Here is a 17,721-nt window from a genome sequence, read left to right as displayed (position 1 = left end):
TTTATTGCCTGGAATCTGTCCTTCGGTAAATAGGCTCTTGCCATCCTTGAGTCGAGAACTGCCCCTATGAACTGTATGTTCTGCGTTGGAGTGAGGGTCGATTTCGACTCGTTTACAATCAGTCCAAGAGAGTCGAACACTCGTCTGACCGTTGTGACCATGAGGGATGTTTCTTCCTGAGACGTGCCTTTTATCAAACAGTCGTCCAGATAAGGGAATATGATGACTCGCAGTCACCGGAGGTGCGCAGCAACGACGGCAAGGGTCTTTGAAAATACCCGTGGAGTAGAAGCCAGTCCGAATGGGAGGACACGATATTGGAAATGCTCATCCTTTATGACGAAACGCAGGAATCGTCTATGTGCAGGATGTATTGCTATATGAAAATACGCATCCTGTAGGTCGAGGGCCGCGAACCAATCGTTGTTGTCCAGAGCTGGAATGATCGTAGTGAGCGTCACCATTTTGAATCGCTGTTTTCAAAGGTAGTGATTCAACTGGCGCAGATCCAGAATAGGTCTCCATCCCCCCGTTTTCTTTTGCGTTAGGAAATAACGTGAATAGAACCCTTTTTCTCTGAAGCCCTCTGGGACTTTCTCTAGCGCTCCGATGGATACTAGGCGATAAGCCTCTTGTTGCAGAAGATCCTCGTGAGATGGGTCCCTGAAAAGGGACGGGGATGGTGGGGTGATAGGAGGGAGGGATGTGAATGGGATGGTGAGACCGGATCTTATCACCTCCAATACCCATTTGTCTGACGTTACAGCAACCCATTGATGGTAATAGGGTTGCAGTCTGTGATGGAAAAATGGGCTTGGCATCTCTGGCAACGACTGGAGTGTTCAGCACGCCCTCGACATGGAAGTCAAACCTGCTGTTTGGGCGCCCCGGCATTGTTCACTCTAGCCGGGTGAGGATGTCTGTGCTGTGGCTTCTGCTTAGAATGACCTTTATCATAAGGACGGTTTTGTTGTCTCCGGAATTGATAGTCATAACGTTTTTGGAACGGAAAATATTGTCTGTGGTGGAAAGGTGGGACGTACATTCCGAGTGTACGTAAGGTTGTTCGCGAGTCCTTCCCTGTATGAAGTACGTCATCCGTTTTTTCCACGAAGAGCTTAATCCTATCAAATGGGAGATCCTCCACCTTGGATTGTAGCTCTCTGGGTACTGCGGCCGTTGTTAGCCATGAGGTTCTTCGCATGGATACTGCCGTAGCTACTGTTCGTGCTGCTGTGTCAGCCATGTCACTGGCAATCTGCAGACCTGCTCTGGCACACGCATAGCCCTCGGCTACGTCTACACTGGCCCCTTTTCCGGAAGGGGCATGTTAATTTCAGCTATTGTAATAGGGAAATCCGCGGGGGATATTTAAATATCCCCCGCGGCATTTAAATAAAAATGTCCGCCGCTTTTTTCCGGCTTTTAGAAAAGCCGGAAAAAAGCGTCTACACTGGCCCTGATCCTCCGGAAAAAGCGAAGTAGGAATAAGATCCTCTGGAAAAGGGCGCTTTTTCCGGAGGATCGGGGCCAGTGTAGACGCTCTTTTCCGGCTTTTCTAAAAGCCGGAAAAAAGCGGCGGACATTTTTATTTAAATGCCGCGGGGGATATTTAAATATCCCCCGCGGATTTCCCTATTACGATAGCTGAAATTAACATGCCCCTTCCGGAAAAGGGGCCAGTGTAGACGTAGCCCTCTTGAATTATCTCATGGAGGAGAATTATCTCACGGAGGAGAACCCTATTGGCCTCGGAGATTCGTTGTGCAATTTCCGTCAATCTTGCAATGTTATCGAAGCTATGATTGGACAAGAGCGCCGCATAATTAGCAATACGCAGGAGAAGCGTGGATGAAGAATACACCTTCCGTCCAAAGATGCCTAGCTTTTTTGCATCCTTGTCAGCTGCTGAATTTCTGACCTGTGGGCTCTTTGCTCTCTGCAAGGCTGCGTCCACTACCAGTGAATTGGGCTGGGGGTGAGTGAACAGGAACTCTGCCCCTTTGGCTGCTATGAAATATCTTTTCTCAGCCCTTTTACACAATGGGGTAACTGAAGCCGGCGTGTTCCAGATCTCTGAAGCCGACTCTAGAATTGCCTCGTCTAGCGGTAAGGCCACTCTGGACTGATGCCTAGGGTGCAAGTTCTTCCACAACTTATGTTGTTTCGCCTGCACGTCCGTTAGTTGAACTTCCTGTGACTGTGCCACCCTCTTGAATAGGTCTTGGAATTCACGGGCATCGTCCGGTGGTGAAGGATCCGCCACAAAAACTGCGTCATCTGGGGAGGATGATTGGACATCCCCAGGGGAAGCTGCAGGCGTGTGCTCGCCTGTATCCGAAATTTGACCCTCCTCCGGATCAGAAAGGACTGATACTGAGGGGGCCGTGGGAAGGGGCGGCTTCGGTGACTGAAGTCTTTGATATTCTGGAGCATGTGGTGAAGATCGTCTATGATAAGGCTGATGGCAACAGCAAGAGTGGGAATTGGAGTGTGATCTGCCCTTCCTTATAGGGGCATGATAACTCCTGTGAGAATGATAATCATAGTCAGGAGATGATCTCCTTGATGCATATCTGCTGCTATGCCTGCTCCGATATGATCTGGGAGGAGAGTAGGTCGGCGAGCGAGATCTATGTGGAGAGACGCATCTATAGGAGTAATTCGAGCAGGAGCGTCTATGAGCATTGCTATATGGAGAGGAATAAGCCCCCTTGTCTGAGTGACATGCAGGTGGGGAAGGCTCAGGAGAGAAGTACGGTGAAGGTGACCTGGAATGGTTTCTAGGTGCTGATTTCTTTGCTGTCTTAGTAGGAACAGCTGCCTGGGACTGCAGAGCAGCTGTCAGGTCTCCTGCTGGGTTGCCATGGTTACGCTCAGCACGCACCTGCTGAGACTGTCTTGGAGGCAGAGAGGTTGATTGTAATCTCGGTGCCGAGGGGTGGGAGGACTGAGCAGCTCTCGCCCCACCCCGAGTGAATGAGCTCACACGGCAGCGAGTTAATGATCTCCCCAGCGGAGCGAGTGCTCTCACACGGCACCCGGGGCACTCCGGGGTAATTGCTCTCTTGCAGTGCTGTCTGCCCTGTCGGCACTGTGTCTACGGCGCGGTGAGCAGTGGTCTCCCGGTGCCGCTGTCTCTTCTCTGGAGCGGCCAGTGCTCGCTCCTGTGGAGGGGTCAGGGATGCCCTCAGCAGTGCAGACTCTGGTGCCGTTCCTGACTCATCCCGCTGCTGCGGGGACAGTTCCTTGTCAGGTGGCATCGTTGGTGGCATTAGTGGCATGGCCAGCTTATCCCCCAAAGGGGTTCTGGTCCGTGCATACTCCCTATGAGTAGGGGAAGCTGCTGCAGGAGCCGAAACTGTGCGCGGCTTTGATGATTCTGCCACAGACCGGGAAAGTGATTTAGATGCCGGTCAAATGCCCACTGTTGCTGCCTCCGACTTGTCCTGACTCACCCGCGGCAGGGGGACGGCGGGGAGAGAGCGGGCGGGAGAAGCCTTTTTCTTTTTTGTTTTAGGCACTCCTGGGGATAGCGCCCTTCTCTTCGGAGCAGTTATTTGCTCCTGTGAAGTTTGTACAGGCTGAAGAGCCTTGTCGCAGAGAAGAAGCTTGAGCCGGAGATCCCTGTCCCTGCGCGCCCGCGGGGTTAATTTCCAGCAATGAGCGCATTTTTGGGGTACATGGGACTCCCCCAAACAACGGACACAGACTGTGTGACCGTCTGAGGCTGGCATAGCCTCTTTGCTCTGGGAACACCGTTTGAATCCTGGTGTCCCAGGCATGATTAAATTGACTAGGCAAACTGCCGCACTGGCAGAAATTGACTAGAACGTCTTTTTTTTTTTTTCTAAAACTAACTAACTAACTAACTAACTAACTAACTAACTGGAAACTAACTACCGAACAAAGACAAAGGTTTTGCTCTGTGTCTGAGGAGATCACACAGCTCCGCCAGCAACCTAGGAAGGTTGAGAGGAACTGGCGGCGGGGGGGGCCGGTCTGCGCTCGTGATCAAAGGTGCGAAAGCCGCGCGCTGCAGGGGGCATGCGCAGACCGGGCTGAAGATGGCTCTGAAATCTTCCGACCAGCGGCGCCGGGATGGACCCGACACCTAGAGTGGAGCACCCACGGGGCCACTCGAAGAAGAATTATACATTTTGTGGGGACAGAGTTCTGCGGCTGGGGGCAGGGGAGAGGGAGCAGGGTGCTGGGAGGGCAGAGGACAGGGTGCCAGTGGGGACAGGGTTCTGCAGCAGGGGACAGAGCGCCAGTGGGGACAGAGTTCGGGGAGTGGGGACGGGAGTGGGGACAGAGTACTGTGGCTGGGGCCAGGGGCGTGGGGACAGCGTTCTGTAGCTGGGGAGTGGGGTGCCAGTGGAGGCGGAGAGTCCCCTGCATCTCCCTCCTCCCAGGATTCTCCCCTCCCCCCAGGGAAACCAGCCCATGCCTGCCCCGGGGCCGACCCCACACGGCGCAGGGAAGCCCCGAACGCGCCTGCCTCGTGCAGGGAAGCCCTGTGCGCACGCGCCAGCCCAGGTGGCCAACCCCCCCACCCGTGCAGGGAAGCCCCGCATGCACACCTGCCCCAGAGCCAACCGCCCCCCCCCGTGCAGGGAAGCCCGCGCACGCCTGCTCAGGGGGCCGACCCAACCTCCCCCGGCGCAGGGAAGCCCCGCGTGCGCTTGTCCCGGCGCCAACCCACCTTCCTTTCCCCCCCTTCCCCCAGCGCTCAGCCCAGGGAGGCTGCACCTAGCTCCAGCTGTGCTGGAGCAAGCTTCCCGGGCTGAGCGCAGGACAGCTGGCGGGCAGGAACAGAAGTGGCTGCCCAGCCAGCTGGAAGAGGAGGCTGCCCCACACTCCAGCTAATCGACGGCTTCCCTTGTGCACCAGCCCACGTGGAGCGTGGAGCACCCGGGCTGAGCGCCATGGCCACCTGGCTGGGCAGCCGCTTCTGTTCCTGCCCGCCAGCTGTCCTGCGCTCAGCCCGGGAAGCTTGCTCCAGCACAGCTGGAGCTAGGTGCAGCCTCCCTGGGCTGAGCGCAGGGAACAGAAGCAGCTGCCCAGCCAGCTGGCCATGGCGCTCAGCCCGGGTGCACCACGCTCCACGTGGGTTGGTGCACAAGGGAAGCCGCCGATCAGCTGGAGCGCGGGGCAGCCTCCTCCGGACTGAACCCACAGCCAGCTGGCTGAGGTTTTTCAGCCCTCCCAACCTCCCACCATTCCTCGCATCTACTCACCACTGGTGTGGTTCAGTGAGTAGCTGCTTCTCAAATGAGGAAATCTAATGTAAAGGTACTGCGCATGCGTGCAGTTCAGAGAGGGCTCAAGAGCTACTCTGAGAGCCTTTGAGAGTGACCGGTAGATCGCGAGCTACCGGTTGGTGACCACGGTGCTAGAGTATCTGGTCTCTTTGAAACATCAGGGACTGGCTATCTCCCTTTTGATGGTTCACCGGGCAGCTATTTTGGCCGTTTACCTGGGTGAGGCTGGTTGCTTTGTTTTCATGAGCCCCTGGTTGGGCACTTTCTCAAGGGTATGGATAGGCTCCACCCATCAGCCCAGCACCCGGTCCGTGCTTGGGATCTCAACCTGGTCCTCTCAGCACTCACAGGTCTCCCATCCTCCACCCCTTTGATCCTTTAGCAACATGTTCATCACTTTACCTTTCATGGAAGGTTGCCATTATCCCCACTAGATGGGCGTCGGAACTCTACACCCTCATGTCAGAACCTCACAATGCTGTCTTCCGTAGACACGTGGTTCAGTATCTCCATCACCTGAAGTGGTCTCTACCTTCAATATAGGTCAGGACATTTTCCTTCTGGTTTTCTACTCCAAACCTCACCAGAGCTCATAAGAACAGCCATACCGGGTCAGACTAAAAGTCCATCTAGCCCAGTATCCTGTCTTCTGACAGTGGCCATTGCTAGGTGCCCTCCAAACAGGTTATCTGTCATCAAGCAACTCCACCCGTTACCCATTCCCAGCCTCTGACAAACAGGCTAGGGACACCATCCTACCCACCTTGGCTTATAGCCATTGATGGACCTAACCTTCAGGTATTTATCTAGTTCTTTTTATTAAACTTGTTGAAGTCCTGGTCCTCACAACATCTTCTGGCAAGGAGTTCCAAAGGTTGATTGTGCTTTGCATGAAGTAAAACTTCCTTTTGTTTGTTTTATTAATTTCGTTTGATGAGCCCTAGTTCTTATGTTATGGGAACAAGAAAATAACTTTTCTTATTCACTTTTCCTTATTTACTTTTTCCATACCAGTCATGATTTTATAGACCTCTTTCATATACCCCCCTTAGTCTCCTCTTTTCAAAACTGAAAAGTTCCAGTCTTTTTAATCTCTCTTAATAGGGCACCTATTCCAAACCCTCATCGTTTTTGTTGCCCTTTTCTGAAATTTTTCCAATGCTTTTCCATCTTTTTTGAGATGAGGCGACCACATCTGTACGCAGTATTCAAGATGTGGACATACCATGGATTTATACAAAGGTAATAAGATGTTCTTTGTCTTATTCTCTATCCTATTTTTAATGATTCCTAACATTGTTTGTTTTTTTGACTGCCGATGTTTTTTTGACATCGAGTGGATGTTTTTAGAGAAGTATCCACAATGACTCCAAAATCTGAAGAAGTGGAGTCTACTACTCCTGCAAGGAGGTTTAACGGTAGTTCAAATTAGGAGCTTTAATTCAAACTACTTAGTCCATGCCGCGTGTAGCCGTGGGCAGGTAGTTCGAACTATGGGGCATTTAAAAATGGCAGCACCCAGGAACATGCAAATGAAACCTGGGATATTTAAATCCCGGGCTTCATTTGCAAGTTCGAATGCCTACATTAGCCACCCTAGTTTGAACTAGGGTGGCAGTGTAGACATACCCTAGTAGATTAGTAAGGCATGATTTCCCATTACAGAAACCATGCTGACTTTATCCCAACTGTTTATGTTAATCTATGTGTCTGTCAATTCTATTATTTACTGTAGTTTCAACTAATTTGCTCAGTACTGATGTTAGACTTACCAGTCTGTAATTGCCAGGATCACCTCTAGACCCCTTTTTGAATATTGAGGTGACATTAGCTATCTTCCAGTCATTTGGTGCAGATGATGATTTAAAAGATGGGTTAGAAACCATAGTCAGTTCTGCAATTTCACATTCGAGTTCTTTGAGAACTCTCGGGTGAATGCCAGTGCTAGAACAGAGACTGCACTCCCTGGATGTCAGGCAAGCTCTCAGTTTCTACATCAACAGGACTAAACTTTTTCGTAAATCCTCCCAGCTGTTTGTAGCAGTGGCAGACTGTATTCAGGGGCTACCCGATTCATCGCAGCGCATCTCCTCCTGGATCACGGTGTGCATCCGCATGTGTTATCACCCTGATAAGGGTCCCCTACTTCTCTCATGGCGCACTCTATGGGTATGTCTACACTACCCCGCTAGTTCGAGCTAGCGGGGTAATGTAGGCATACCGCACTTGCAAATGAAGCCCGGGATTTGAATTTCCCGGGCTTCATTTGCATAAGCGGGGAGCCGCCATTTTTAAAACCCCGCTGGTTCGAACCCCGTGCAGCGCGGCTACACGGGGCTCGAACTAGGTAGTTCGGACTAGGCTTCCTATTCCGAACTACGAGGTGTACCGGTAGTTCGGAATAGGAAACCTAGTCCGAACTACCTAGTTCGAGCCCCGTGTAGCCGCGCTGCACGGGGTTCTGTCAAAGTCAGACAGGACTCACAGATTTGGCAGACTGCTCTGTTTATTCAGCAAAGCTTTGCTAAAATGCATGGAGAAAATGTGAGTGCCATACAAGGTTCAAACCTCTTGATTTATACAGTCAAAAGAAAGCCAAAACTAACAGGATTAAAAGGGGGGCAAAACTTACATAATTAGTGTGAGGCTACTCAAGTATTCTTCATTTCCACATCAAGCACACAGCAATCTCCTGTCCAATTGCTTGGTTAGCTTAATTGTTTCTTCCTAACAACTAATGTTCCTTTTCCTATTAACTCTGGCTAGCACTTTGTAATCTGCATTCCTACAAACAACATTAACATACTTTTCTTCTTCCTGTTTAGAGACAAACAGTATTCCTTCAACTTATTCAATTATTGCAGCATAATTTATCTTTCTCTTATAGTATAATTCTTTCTACTTTCACAGTTCGAACCAGCGTGGTTTTAAAAATGGCGGCTCCCCGCTTATGCAAATGAAGCCCAGGAAATTCAAATCCCAGGCTTCATTTGCAAGTGCGGTATGCCTACAATACCCTCCTAGTTCGAACTAGGAGGGTAGTGTAGACATACCCTAAGGGTTTGTCTACACTACAGAGAAGATCAAAGCCGCCGCTGTCAATCTTCCAGGGTTTAATTTAGTGGGTCTAGTGAAATCGAACCGAGCGGGATACTCTGGTCAATGCTGGTAGTCCTGTTGCCACAAGGAGTAAGGGAAGTCAAAGGGAGAGTGTTCTCTCCCATCGACTTCCTGCAGTGTGGGCAGCACCAAAATTTGAGTTAAACTACTTCGACTACAGCTATGCAATTAACATAGCTGAAGTTGGGAACTTAATTAAACTTTATCCCGTAATGTAGACATACCCTAAGATGCTACAGGACTACACAGTTTTTCTGGAGACAGAAGATGTATTTTCTATTTTTGCTGTTCTTTTCATTCCCAGTTTGTGTTTGTGTTTTTAAAAAAAATTGGACTTTTTAATGACAGCAGCTCTACCCCATCTGAACTCTTTCCCCCAAAAGGGCAGTTATTACCATTTAAGGATATGTCTACAGGGCAGAGTTATTTTGGAATAACTAACATATACACCACACGCCATTATTTCAAAATAATGTCGAGCTGGAGGACTTCTTACTCTGACTCCTGTAACCCTCATTTCACAAGGAGTAAGGGAAGCTGAATGAGGTGTGTTCTTCCTTTGACTTTCTGCTGTGTAGACAGCTCCAAAAGCCAATTTAAGCTATTTCGACTTCAGCGACACAATTGACATAGTTGACGTTGCATATCTTAATTTGACTTTTGTCCTGCTGTATAGATGTATTGCTGACTAGACCTATTAAAAGTCCAGTCAGTACAATGGACACCACAGAACAAGGTAAGCTCCCTCCTGTCCTGGCTCTCCCAGAAATGGCCACCAGGTCCCTGCGACCTCTAGGCTCAGGGGTGATCAGGGAAGCTCTGGGTACCGCCCTTATGACTGCAGATGCTACCCCTGCAGCTCCTTAGTTGGGAATTGCAACCAATGGGAGCTACAGGAGCAATGCCTGAAAGCATTGAGTGTTTCCTACAACCTCTGTGTTCTTGGGGAACCAGGGAATAATATCCATGGAAGACAAACAAACCTCCCCCTCTCCTCCTAGCCTCTGATTGAATCTAGCAGATTAAAAAAGCAAGAAAAAGGCACCTAAACCCAGCCAGAAAACGGTGGCAGGATTAAGGAAACTCTCTCAGTCTCATTTGCATAGAGGATGGGACAAGGGAGGTATTTCCATTTTCATACAGAATGGAGACCAGCATTTCCAAAGCAAGAACTGCACGAACTGGGACACAGCAGGAAAGCATTGGCTGGTGGGATATCTGTTAGCTCCCCATGCTAATGACTCCATACCCAGATCAATTATCAGATAAGTTTAGTAATAAATTCTCTATTGGTATCCAACATACTGAAATTGCCTAATTGCATAATGAGCTTCTTTGAAGGAACACCGCCCATAGCCAGGAATAATCAGTCCCTATTATCTAACCTACACAAAACAACTTTGGGATACTCCTTTGAACCATCCATTTACCCATAAACAAGTCTAGTGTTCCTTCTTGAACCATTGTTGTTTCCCTACAAAAATCCCTACTCATGCTCAAGTAAAGTGTTCTGATACCTGGATCTAAATTCTGCATTAGTGCCATTGGCACTTCATCTTCTCCTGACTGATCCTGCTGGGGGCTCTGCTCTGCTCTGCCTGTCTCCAACACTGTAGACCCCCAGCTACCATCACCATCTGGGAATCTTGATCAGTTCAAAGTTTCATGGAATGATGAGATCTCTCTCCACCCCCGCACTGCCCACTGTATAGTCTCCTGACCCTGCCTTATGTGATCAGTTACGGTTTGCTAGCCCTACCACGTGTAACCAGATTTAAATTAGATTTAATATTGGAACTGTTGTGATTGTTTGGCTCCACTTGTACGCTCGATCCCTAGAAATAAATAACTTTCATTGTTAAGGTGGCTGCTTCCCTCTCTTTTCCTCTCTCTCCCTCCTCCCTGGAAGTGTTGTTTTGGCTTCCCCCATTGACTTTGCAATAACGCTCCTTGTACCTAAGCTAAAGGTCCCCATAGCACCCAAAAACCCTGTGGCGTTTGCTCATCAAGTGGGTTGATAGCAGAATGGTTGTGGTGTGAAAGTGGGGACAGGGAGGTGCTGAACCTGGTGGCATACAAAGGTGGCTGGTTTAATTGCTATTTCAACCCAGCCCACTGAGTCCAAGGGCGCATGAGGGTCACAGCTTGGCACTGCTGTGCTATAAGCCTACTAAGTCCAGGGACATATAAAGGGTCAGTTTTTGAGTGCTGATTAGACCTTGCAAGAGAGCTTCATTGGGAGGGAACCGGCAGAAGGGAGAAGTAAAGCTCCACATGAGAACACAACCCCACCCCCATAAGAGTAACCCTAATATATGAGCATACCCCAAAGTAATGGGTAAATTTGGTAATATGAGGGCAGCGCACCGAGTCTTCCTGACCAGCCACCATGAAACTAGGGGCCGCAGAGACCTAGCAACTTCTTTCTCTGAGCCACAGTAAATGCCACAAGGACCCTCATACTCCCAACTTCCTCCTACAAACCAGCCCCCTGCCTGGATTCCTGTGCCACATGCAAACTCTCTCCTAGTACCTGCACACCACACATACCCCTGCACCCAACTGCCTGCCCCAGCCCAGAGCCCCTTCCTGCACCCTAAACCCTTCACCCTAAACTACATTACCCTCCTAGTTCGAACTGGGGGGTAGTGTAGACATACCCTATGTGAGTACAGGCCTCTTTGACTGCTTTTCTGGCCCATGTTCCTCAAGGAAATCTGCAGGGCTGCAACATGGTCCTTGGTCCATACCTTTACTTTTCACTATGCTATTGTACATCTGTCCAGACGTGATGCAGCTTTTGGCGCCACAGTACTTGAGTCAGCTACTCATTGACTCCAACCCCTTCTCCTGGGAAAGGCTTATGAATCACCTCAACTGGAATACACACGAGCAAGCACTGGAAGAAGGAAAAACAGCAAGAAAGAAGAACGGTGCTCAAGTAGGCAGGGTCATATATAGTGTGCCACACATGCACCACTCTTGGGGGCTCCATAGTCAACCCAATGGGGTGCAGCGAGGGTAAAACTTTCCAGGAATCATAGACATGGTGCAGGCACACCTCAGTTGGAATAGACATCAGCAGCACACAATGAAGAACAACAGTTACAATGCTGAGTAATCATTTTTTATTCCAGTATCCTCCATTGTATCTTCTGGACACATGGACAAAATGGACAAAAACTTGCAAACCTATCAAATTAGAAATGGGCCAATGGCTCATCCACATTTTTAATTTGTCCATCCATCACCATGACATCTAGGGCACCAAAACATCATTTTAGAAGTAACCAAGAGTCCTGCCTCCCTGTCAATTTTAGTTTAAGTTGCTCACATGTAGGGCTTTCAGTCTAGATGATTTTCTTGGGTATAGTTTAATTTGGTACTGTCCCTGTAACTTAAAGCATCATCTCTCAAGATTTTAAAAAACAACATTCTTGGCCCGATCCCCATGAGAGAGATTGGCATGATTATGATTGGCCTTGCTCAAAGCAGATCTCCAAAGGGCATGATCTTACATGTGCCGCGGGAAGCAATTTGGTGTGTCCATGCTCGGTGTGTTGTTGGCGCTTTAGAGGCAACAAGTGGTTAGGAGGCAGACATTTCTAGAGTGGACAAGACCTGAGATGTATGACGCATTCATTTAAAATCAGGAGAGCAGACCATGGCTGGGCTTTACAAGTGCTTTGGAGGAAAGGAGATGGAAGTGTCATACCCCAGCACCATATAGACCAGCTTCCTACATAAGGCTTGTCGGAGCACAAAGTGGGCAAACTAAGTACCAAAACTACCAGCACATAATGTTTGCAAGGAGCATGCTTAGCAAATGGAGGTGTTTATTCAAATCCCTGAGTGATGGAGAATGTCTCTTTTTAGAGCAGCTTAGAGAATGTCCTCGCCCTCCAGCCTGTCTCAATATGTTTTGTCTTCCAAAGAAAGGCTGGCTCTAAGCCACAGGTGTGGCAAAAGTTACTGTACGCAAGTAGCTTACTCCTAACTAGGATTATATGGACCAGGGAAGAGTTTCTGTGAGCAAGGATTGGACTGCGTCAGAGCATGTCAGGATTCTCATAGGCTTGCAAACTGCTCATTTCATTACTATTCATATTGATAGGGATATAAAATAAGAGGTTTTGGTGCCTGCTGCCCTCTATAGAGAGCTCCCAGCTGCTTAAGACTGCTCCAGTCAACAGTTGTCAGCAATAAGATCCCCATTTCCATCGTCTTCACACTCATTCCTGTGGGAGTAATTTGATACACGATGAACAAGGACCAAGGTACCCATAAATTTTCCTTTAAGATGTTCTATGAGCTGTGTCACGTCTAATCTTGTTTGGGATTTGAAAGAACGCAGCAGGTCTGGGGTTTGTAGGGAGTCCATGTTTTAAATGCAGAGAAAGAACTTTAAAGTGGCAGATATGAAATACACGAGACAAACCAATATACTATTAACTTAGGTCCATTTCCTGCTCTTGGCTATGTCAAGATAGATCTGGACTAATTCTACTGGCTCTCGCAGATCTGATTTATGCTGGGATAGTTTATACCAGAACAATATTTGTCACGTTTTCTTGCAGAAATTGAATCAAATTTATATCTGTGTCTAGAGATGAGGGAAGCCTTAGAAATGCAAGCAATTTTTTATATTCTTTTCCCCTTTTGTTCTCTGTATCCCTTTCCCAGTTTTCTCTCTTTCTCTTCCCTTTTCTTTCTTCTCCACATATTTTCCTTGCTCTCAACCACTTTCATTATGTGTCCACAAAGGAAGGAAGGAGTATATACTTTTGATAAATAATGTATACATATATTGTAAACCAAGAGTTATTTTTGTCCTCCCTATGGGGCCAAATTCTTCTCATTTACAGTAATGCAATAATTAATAGAGAGTAGAAAGCAGCCCCTGCATATCAGCTCCATAAAGTCACACCAATGTAATGAAAGAGAATTTGTTCCTGTGAATTTTACTTATATACATTTAGGTATATAATGAATATAGGACTCAATTCTGACTCACTAAAGACAATGGAAGTTCAGTCAATGCAGGATGGGGCCCATACTTTTTGATCTATTTGGGGAATATGAAAGATTACCCATAAGCACATGATATAAAATACGGCACTGGCTTTCTATCAGATGTAAAAAACACTTTTATTTGCTCTCTCCAATGTCTGAGTTGATGTTGTATTTAAAAAAAAAAAATTCAGGAAAAAACTCACACACAACAATCCCAGGCTTTTAGTTGGATTTGCAGCCTTTTTTGCATTCATCTACCACATAGCAGAAACTCACAGTTTGTGAGTGTAACTATATGGCATTCAGAGCCTAAACCCTCAACTTGATTGTGCAATTCATTATGTTGCCCTGGTGAAGTCAATGGAGCTGTTCCATTAGCACTACTTCCATAAGAGTTTCTAGAATTCTACATCTCCCTTTCTTTCCCCTGTAGACTACAGATTTGATGATCCTTTCTTCAGTAACTAACATGTTTTCCTGAAACTGGGTTCATTTTGGAGAAAAGCATCTTATGAAAAAGAACGATTTGTGTTTAAGAATTAGCCTCTAACACTTAAAAATGTTTCCATCTCCTGACTTGATAATTTATGTGATCCAACTATGTGTGGTCCAAAATCTTTTTCAGATAGCATTCTCTCTCTCTGTTTCAGTTTTTAAAGCAAACCTATTTATTTGACGAAAAGAACAGGGCATTCTCCCAATGTATCTGTTGTGACAGACGTCATGATTTGATATCAGCGTCTTAAAAAATGTGGTGGAACTGACTAAGTAGCAGTTCTGCAGTTAAGGATCTGGGAATTACAGTGGATGAGAAGCTGGATAGGAGTCAACAGTGTGCCCTTGTAGCCAAGAAGGCTAATGACACATTAGGTTGCATTGGGAGGTGCATGGACAGCCGATCTAGAAAAGTGATTAGTCCCCTTTATTCTGCTCTGGTGAGGCCACATCTGAAGTATGGTGTCCAGTTCTGGGCCTCCCACTATAGAAAGGATGTGGACACATTGGAGAGGGTCCAGCTGTGTGCGACTAAAATGATTAGGGGGCTGGAGCACATGACTTATGAGGAGAGACTGAAGTATTTCGGTTTGTTTAGTCTGCAGAAGAGAAGAGTGAGGGGGGATTTGATAGCAGCTTTCAACTTCGTGAAGGGAGGTTCCAAAGAGGATGGAGAAAGGCTGTTCACAGTAGTGACAGATGGCAGAAGAAGGAACAATGGTGAAACGAGGCTTACAGGATATGCCGACAAAGTGTTCTGGGGTCGGCAGATCCCAGTCTAGACTGCTGCGCTGTGCCGACAAACAGCTGATCGGCACAGCGTGGTGGCCATTTTGATTTAAATGAAGCGGTGATTATTTAAATCACCACTTCATTTCCCTTTGTCGAGTAAACTAATCTACATGGCTCCATCGAGGGAGCCATGTAGGCTAGATGTACCATATGATTCTGCAGACAGATCTTATTACTACTTTGGCTGTATGTCCAGAATGGTAAAAAAAATGGGAGGGGGGAGGAGATGAGAGGGAACCATCTTTCCTTCCTTTTGCCACTTGCACACTTAAAATTTAGGGTTGCCAACTTTCTAATTTCACAAAACGCCTTCCCCACCCCTTCCCTAAGGCCCTCCCCCTTCTCTGAGGCCCCACTATTGCATGTTCCTCACCCCCACCCCTTCTATTGTGTATTCTCCTCCACTCTCAGGGTACGTCTACACTACAGCGCTAATTCGAACTAACTTAGTTCAATTTAGTTAATTCGAACTAAGCTAATTCGAACTAACGCATCCAGACTAAAAAACTAGTTCGAATTAGCATTTTGCTAATTCGAACTACATGTCTACATTAAGTGGACCCTTAGCCGGGGTTAAGGATGGCCGGAAGCAGTGCCGGCAGGCCATCAGATGAGGACTTAGAGCGTGGAGCTGCTGTCTCAGGCTAGCCGAGGGCTGTGCTTAAAGGAACTTGTCCCCCACCCCGGACAGACAGTTCTCAGGGGTGCCCCGCTTGCAAAGCAGTCCTGGCTTGGATTGCCCGGAGTACCCACACTGGGCACATCAAAGCACTCGGCCATCAGACCGGCTGCACTTCCCACAGGCTGCCATCTGGGGAGAGGGGGCAATTGGGGGGCTGCAGGAAAGGTTCCACCCCCAGAAGCCCACAGAGCCAGCCCAGTCCTCCCCATCGGGAGCTCGTACCCCATTCCTCCCTCACCTCCTTCCACTTACCCCTCCCTATCCCCCCTTCCTGATGTACAAAATAAAGGACAATTGTGTTCAAAAATAGAATCTGTCTTTATTGAACAAAACTGGGGGAGACTGGGAAAAGGAGGTGGGAGAGGGGAAGAGAGAGGGTGGGAGAGGGGAGGGCAACTACAATGATGAGGGGATTGGAACAGGTCCCATATGAAGAGAGGCTAAAGAGACTGGGACTTTTCAGCTTAGAAAAGAGGAGACTGAGGGGGGATATGATAGAGGTCTATAAAAGCATGAGTGGGGTGCATACAGAAAAGTTCTTCATTAGTTCCCATAATAGAAGGACTAGAGGACACCAAAGGAAAGGAATGGGTAGCAGGCTTCAAACTAGTAACAGAAAGTTGTTCTTCACAAAGCAAATAGTCAGCCTGTGGAACTCCTTGCTGCAGGAGGCTGTGAAGGCTAGAACTAGAACAGAGTTTAAAGAGAAGTGAGATAAAGTGATGGAGGTTGGGTCCATGGAGTGGTATTAGCCAGGGGGTAGGAGTGGTGTCCCTGCCCAAGGTTTGTGGAAGGCTGGAGAGGGATGGCACGAGACAAATGGCTTGGTCACTGTCTTCGGTCCATCCCCTCCAGGGTCCCTAGGGTTGGCCACTGTCGGCAGACAGGCTACTGGGCTAGATGGACCTTTGGTCTGACCCAGTACAGCCATTGTAAGCTCAGGGCTCAGGGTCGGGGGTCTCAGTGGACCACCTTGATTTTCATGCACACCTGCTCCTGGGTGGCCAGGCTGGCAGCTCTCCTGCCCTAGATGGCCACTTTCCTGTGCGGAGGTAGTGGACAAGGTCCACGATGTCCGCACTAGACCAGGCGGGCGCCCGCCTCTTGCGGTCCCGGGCAAGCTCCCGGGAGCCGCCAGCCGGGTCCCGGGAAGAGGGGGAGGGCTGGCATGGGCACCGTAGCTAGCCCGTGCCCCTTTAAGGAGTCCGGGGCTGGGAGGGGGCAATAGAGTTTCCCTGGTGTTGGCCAGAGTGGCCACCAGGGAAAGCTGGGGAGGGCTAGCATCCCACTAGTTCTAATTAAGGGGCTACACACCCCTTAATTCGAACTAGTAAGTTCGAACTAGGCTTAGTCCTCGTAGAATGAGGTTTACCTAGTTCGAACTAAGCGCTCCACTAGTTCGAATTAAGTTCGAACTAGCGGAGCGCTTGTGTAGCGCCTATCAAAATTAATTCGAACTAACATCTGTTAGTTCGAATTAACTTTGTAGTGTAGACATACCCTCAGTCACTTTCATTGGGCAGGGATAGAGAATTGGGGTGCAGGTGGGTGTGGGGGCTCCAGCTGAGGGTGTAGGCTCTGAACAGGCCTAGGAGTGAAGGGTTTAGGGTGCATGAAGGGGTTCTTGGCTGGGGCAGGCAGTTGGATTCAGGGGTATGTGTGGTGTGCAGGTACTAGGAGAGAGTTTGCATGTGGCAGGGGCTGGGTTGCGGGAGGAGGTTGGGAATATGGGGCTCCTGGTGGCATTTATTGTGGCTCAGAGAAAGCAGTTGCTAGGTCTCTGCGGCCCCTAGTTTCATGGTGGCTGGTCAGGAAGACTCGGTGTGCTGCCCTCATATTACCAAATTTACCCATTACTTTGGGGTATGCTCATGTATTAGGGTTACTCTTATGGGGGTGGGGTTGTGTTCTCATGTGGAGCTTTACTTCTCCCTTCTGCCGGTTCCCTCCCAATGAAGCTCTCTTGCAAGGTCTAATCAGCACTCAAAAACTGACCCTTTATATGCCCCTAGACTTAGTAGGCTTATAGCACAGCAGTGCAAGCTGTGACCCTCATGAGCCCTTGGACTCAGTGGGCTGGGTTGAAATAGCAATTAAACCAGCCACCTTCATATGCCCCCAGGTTCAGCACCTTCCTGTCCCCTCTTTCTCACCACAACCATTCTGCTATCAACCCACTTGATGAGCAAACCCCACAGTGTTTGGGGGCGCTATGGGGACCTTTAGTTTAGGTACAAGGAGCGTTATTGCAAAGTCAATGGGGGAAGCCAAAACAACACTTCCAGGGAGGAGGGACAGAGAGGAAAAGAGAGGGAAGTAGCCACCTTAACAATGAAAGTTATTTATTTCTAGGGA

General features: G+C 48.5%; 1 protein-coding gene across 1 annotated transcript in view; it reads left to right on the top strand.

Moving 5' to 3' along the window:
• Positions 1-11,253: 11,253 nt before the first annotated feature.
• LOC102449345 (histo-blood group ABO system transferase 1-like) overlaps positions 11,254-17,721 on the top strand; it is a 44,955-nt gene continuing 38,487 nt past the window's right edge. Inside the window, exon 1 of the mRNA XM_089772894.1 lies at positions 11,254-12,661. Coding sequence (XP_089629020.1) covers positions 12,646-12,661 — 16 coding nt within the window. The 5' untranslated portion in view covers positions 11,254-12,645. The remainder of the gene's footprint in view (positions 12,662-17,721) is intronic.

Source organism: Pelodiscus sinensis, chromosome 23 (genome assembly GCF_052426305.1).
Source record: "Pelodiscus sinensis isolate ZL-2025 chromosome 23, ASM5242630v1, whole genome shotgun sequence".
In the NCBI taxonomy this organism is placed as follows: domain Eukaryota; kingdom Metazoa; phylum Chordata; order Testudines; family Trionychidae; genus Pelodiscus; species Pelodiscus sinensis.
The sequence above is the reverse complement of the archived record's forward strand: the minus strand, read 5'-3'. Positions and strand labels throughout refer to the sequence as shown.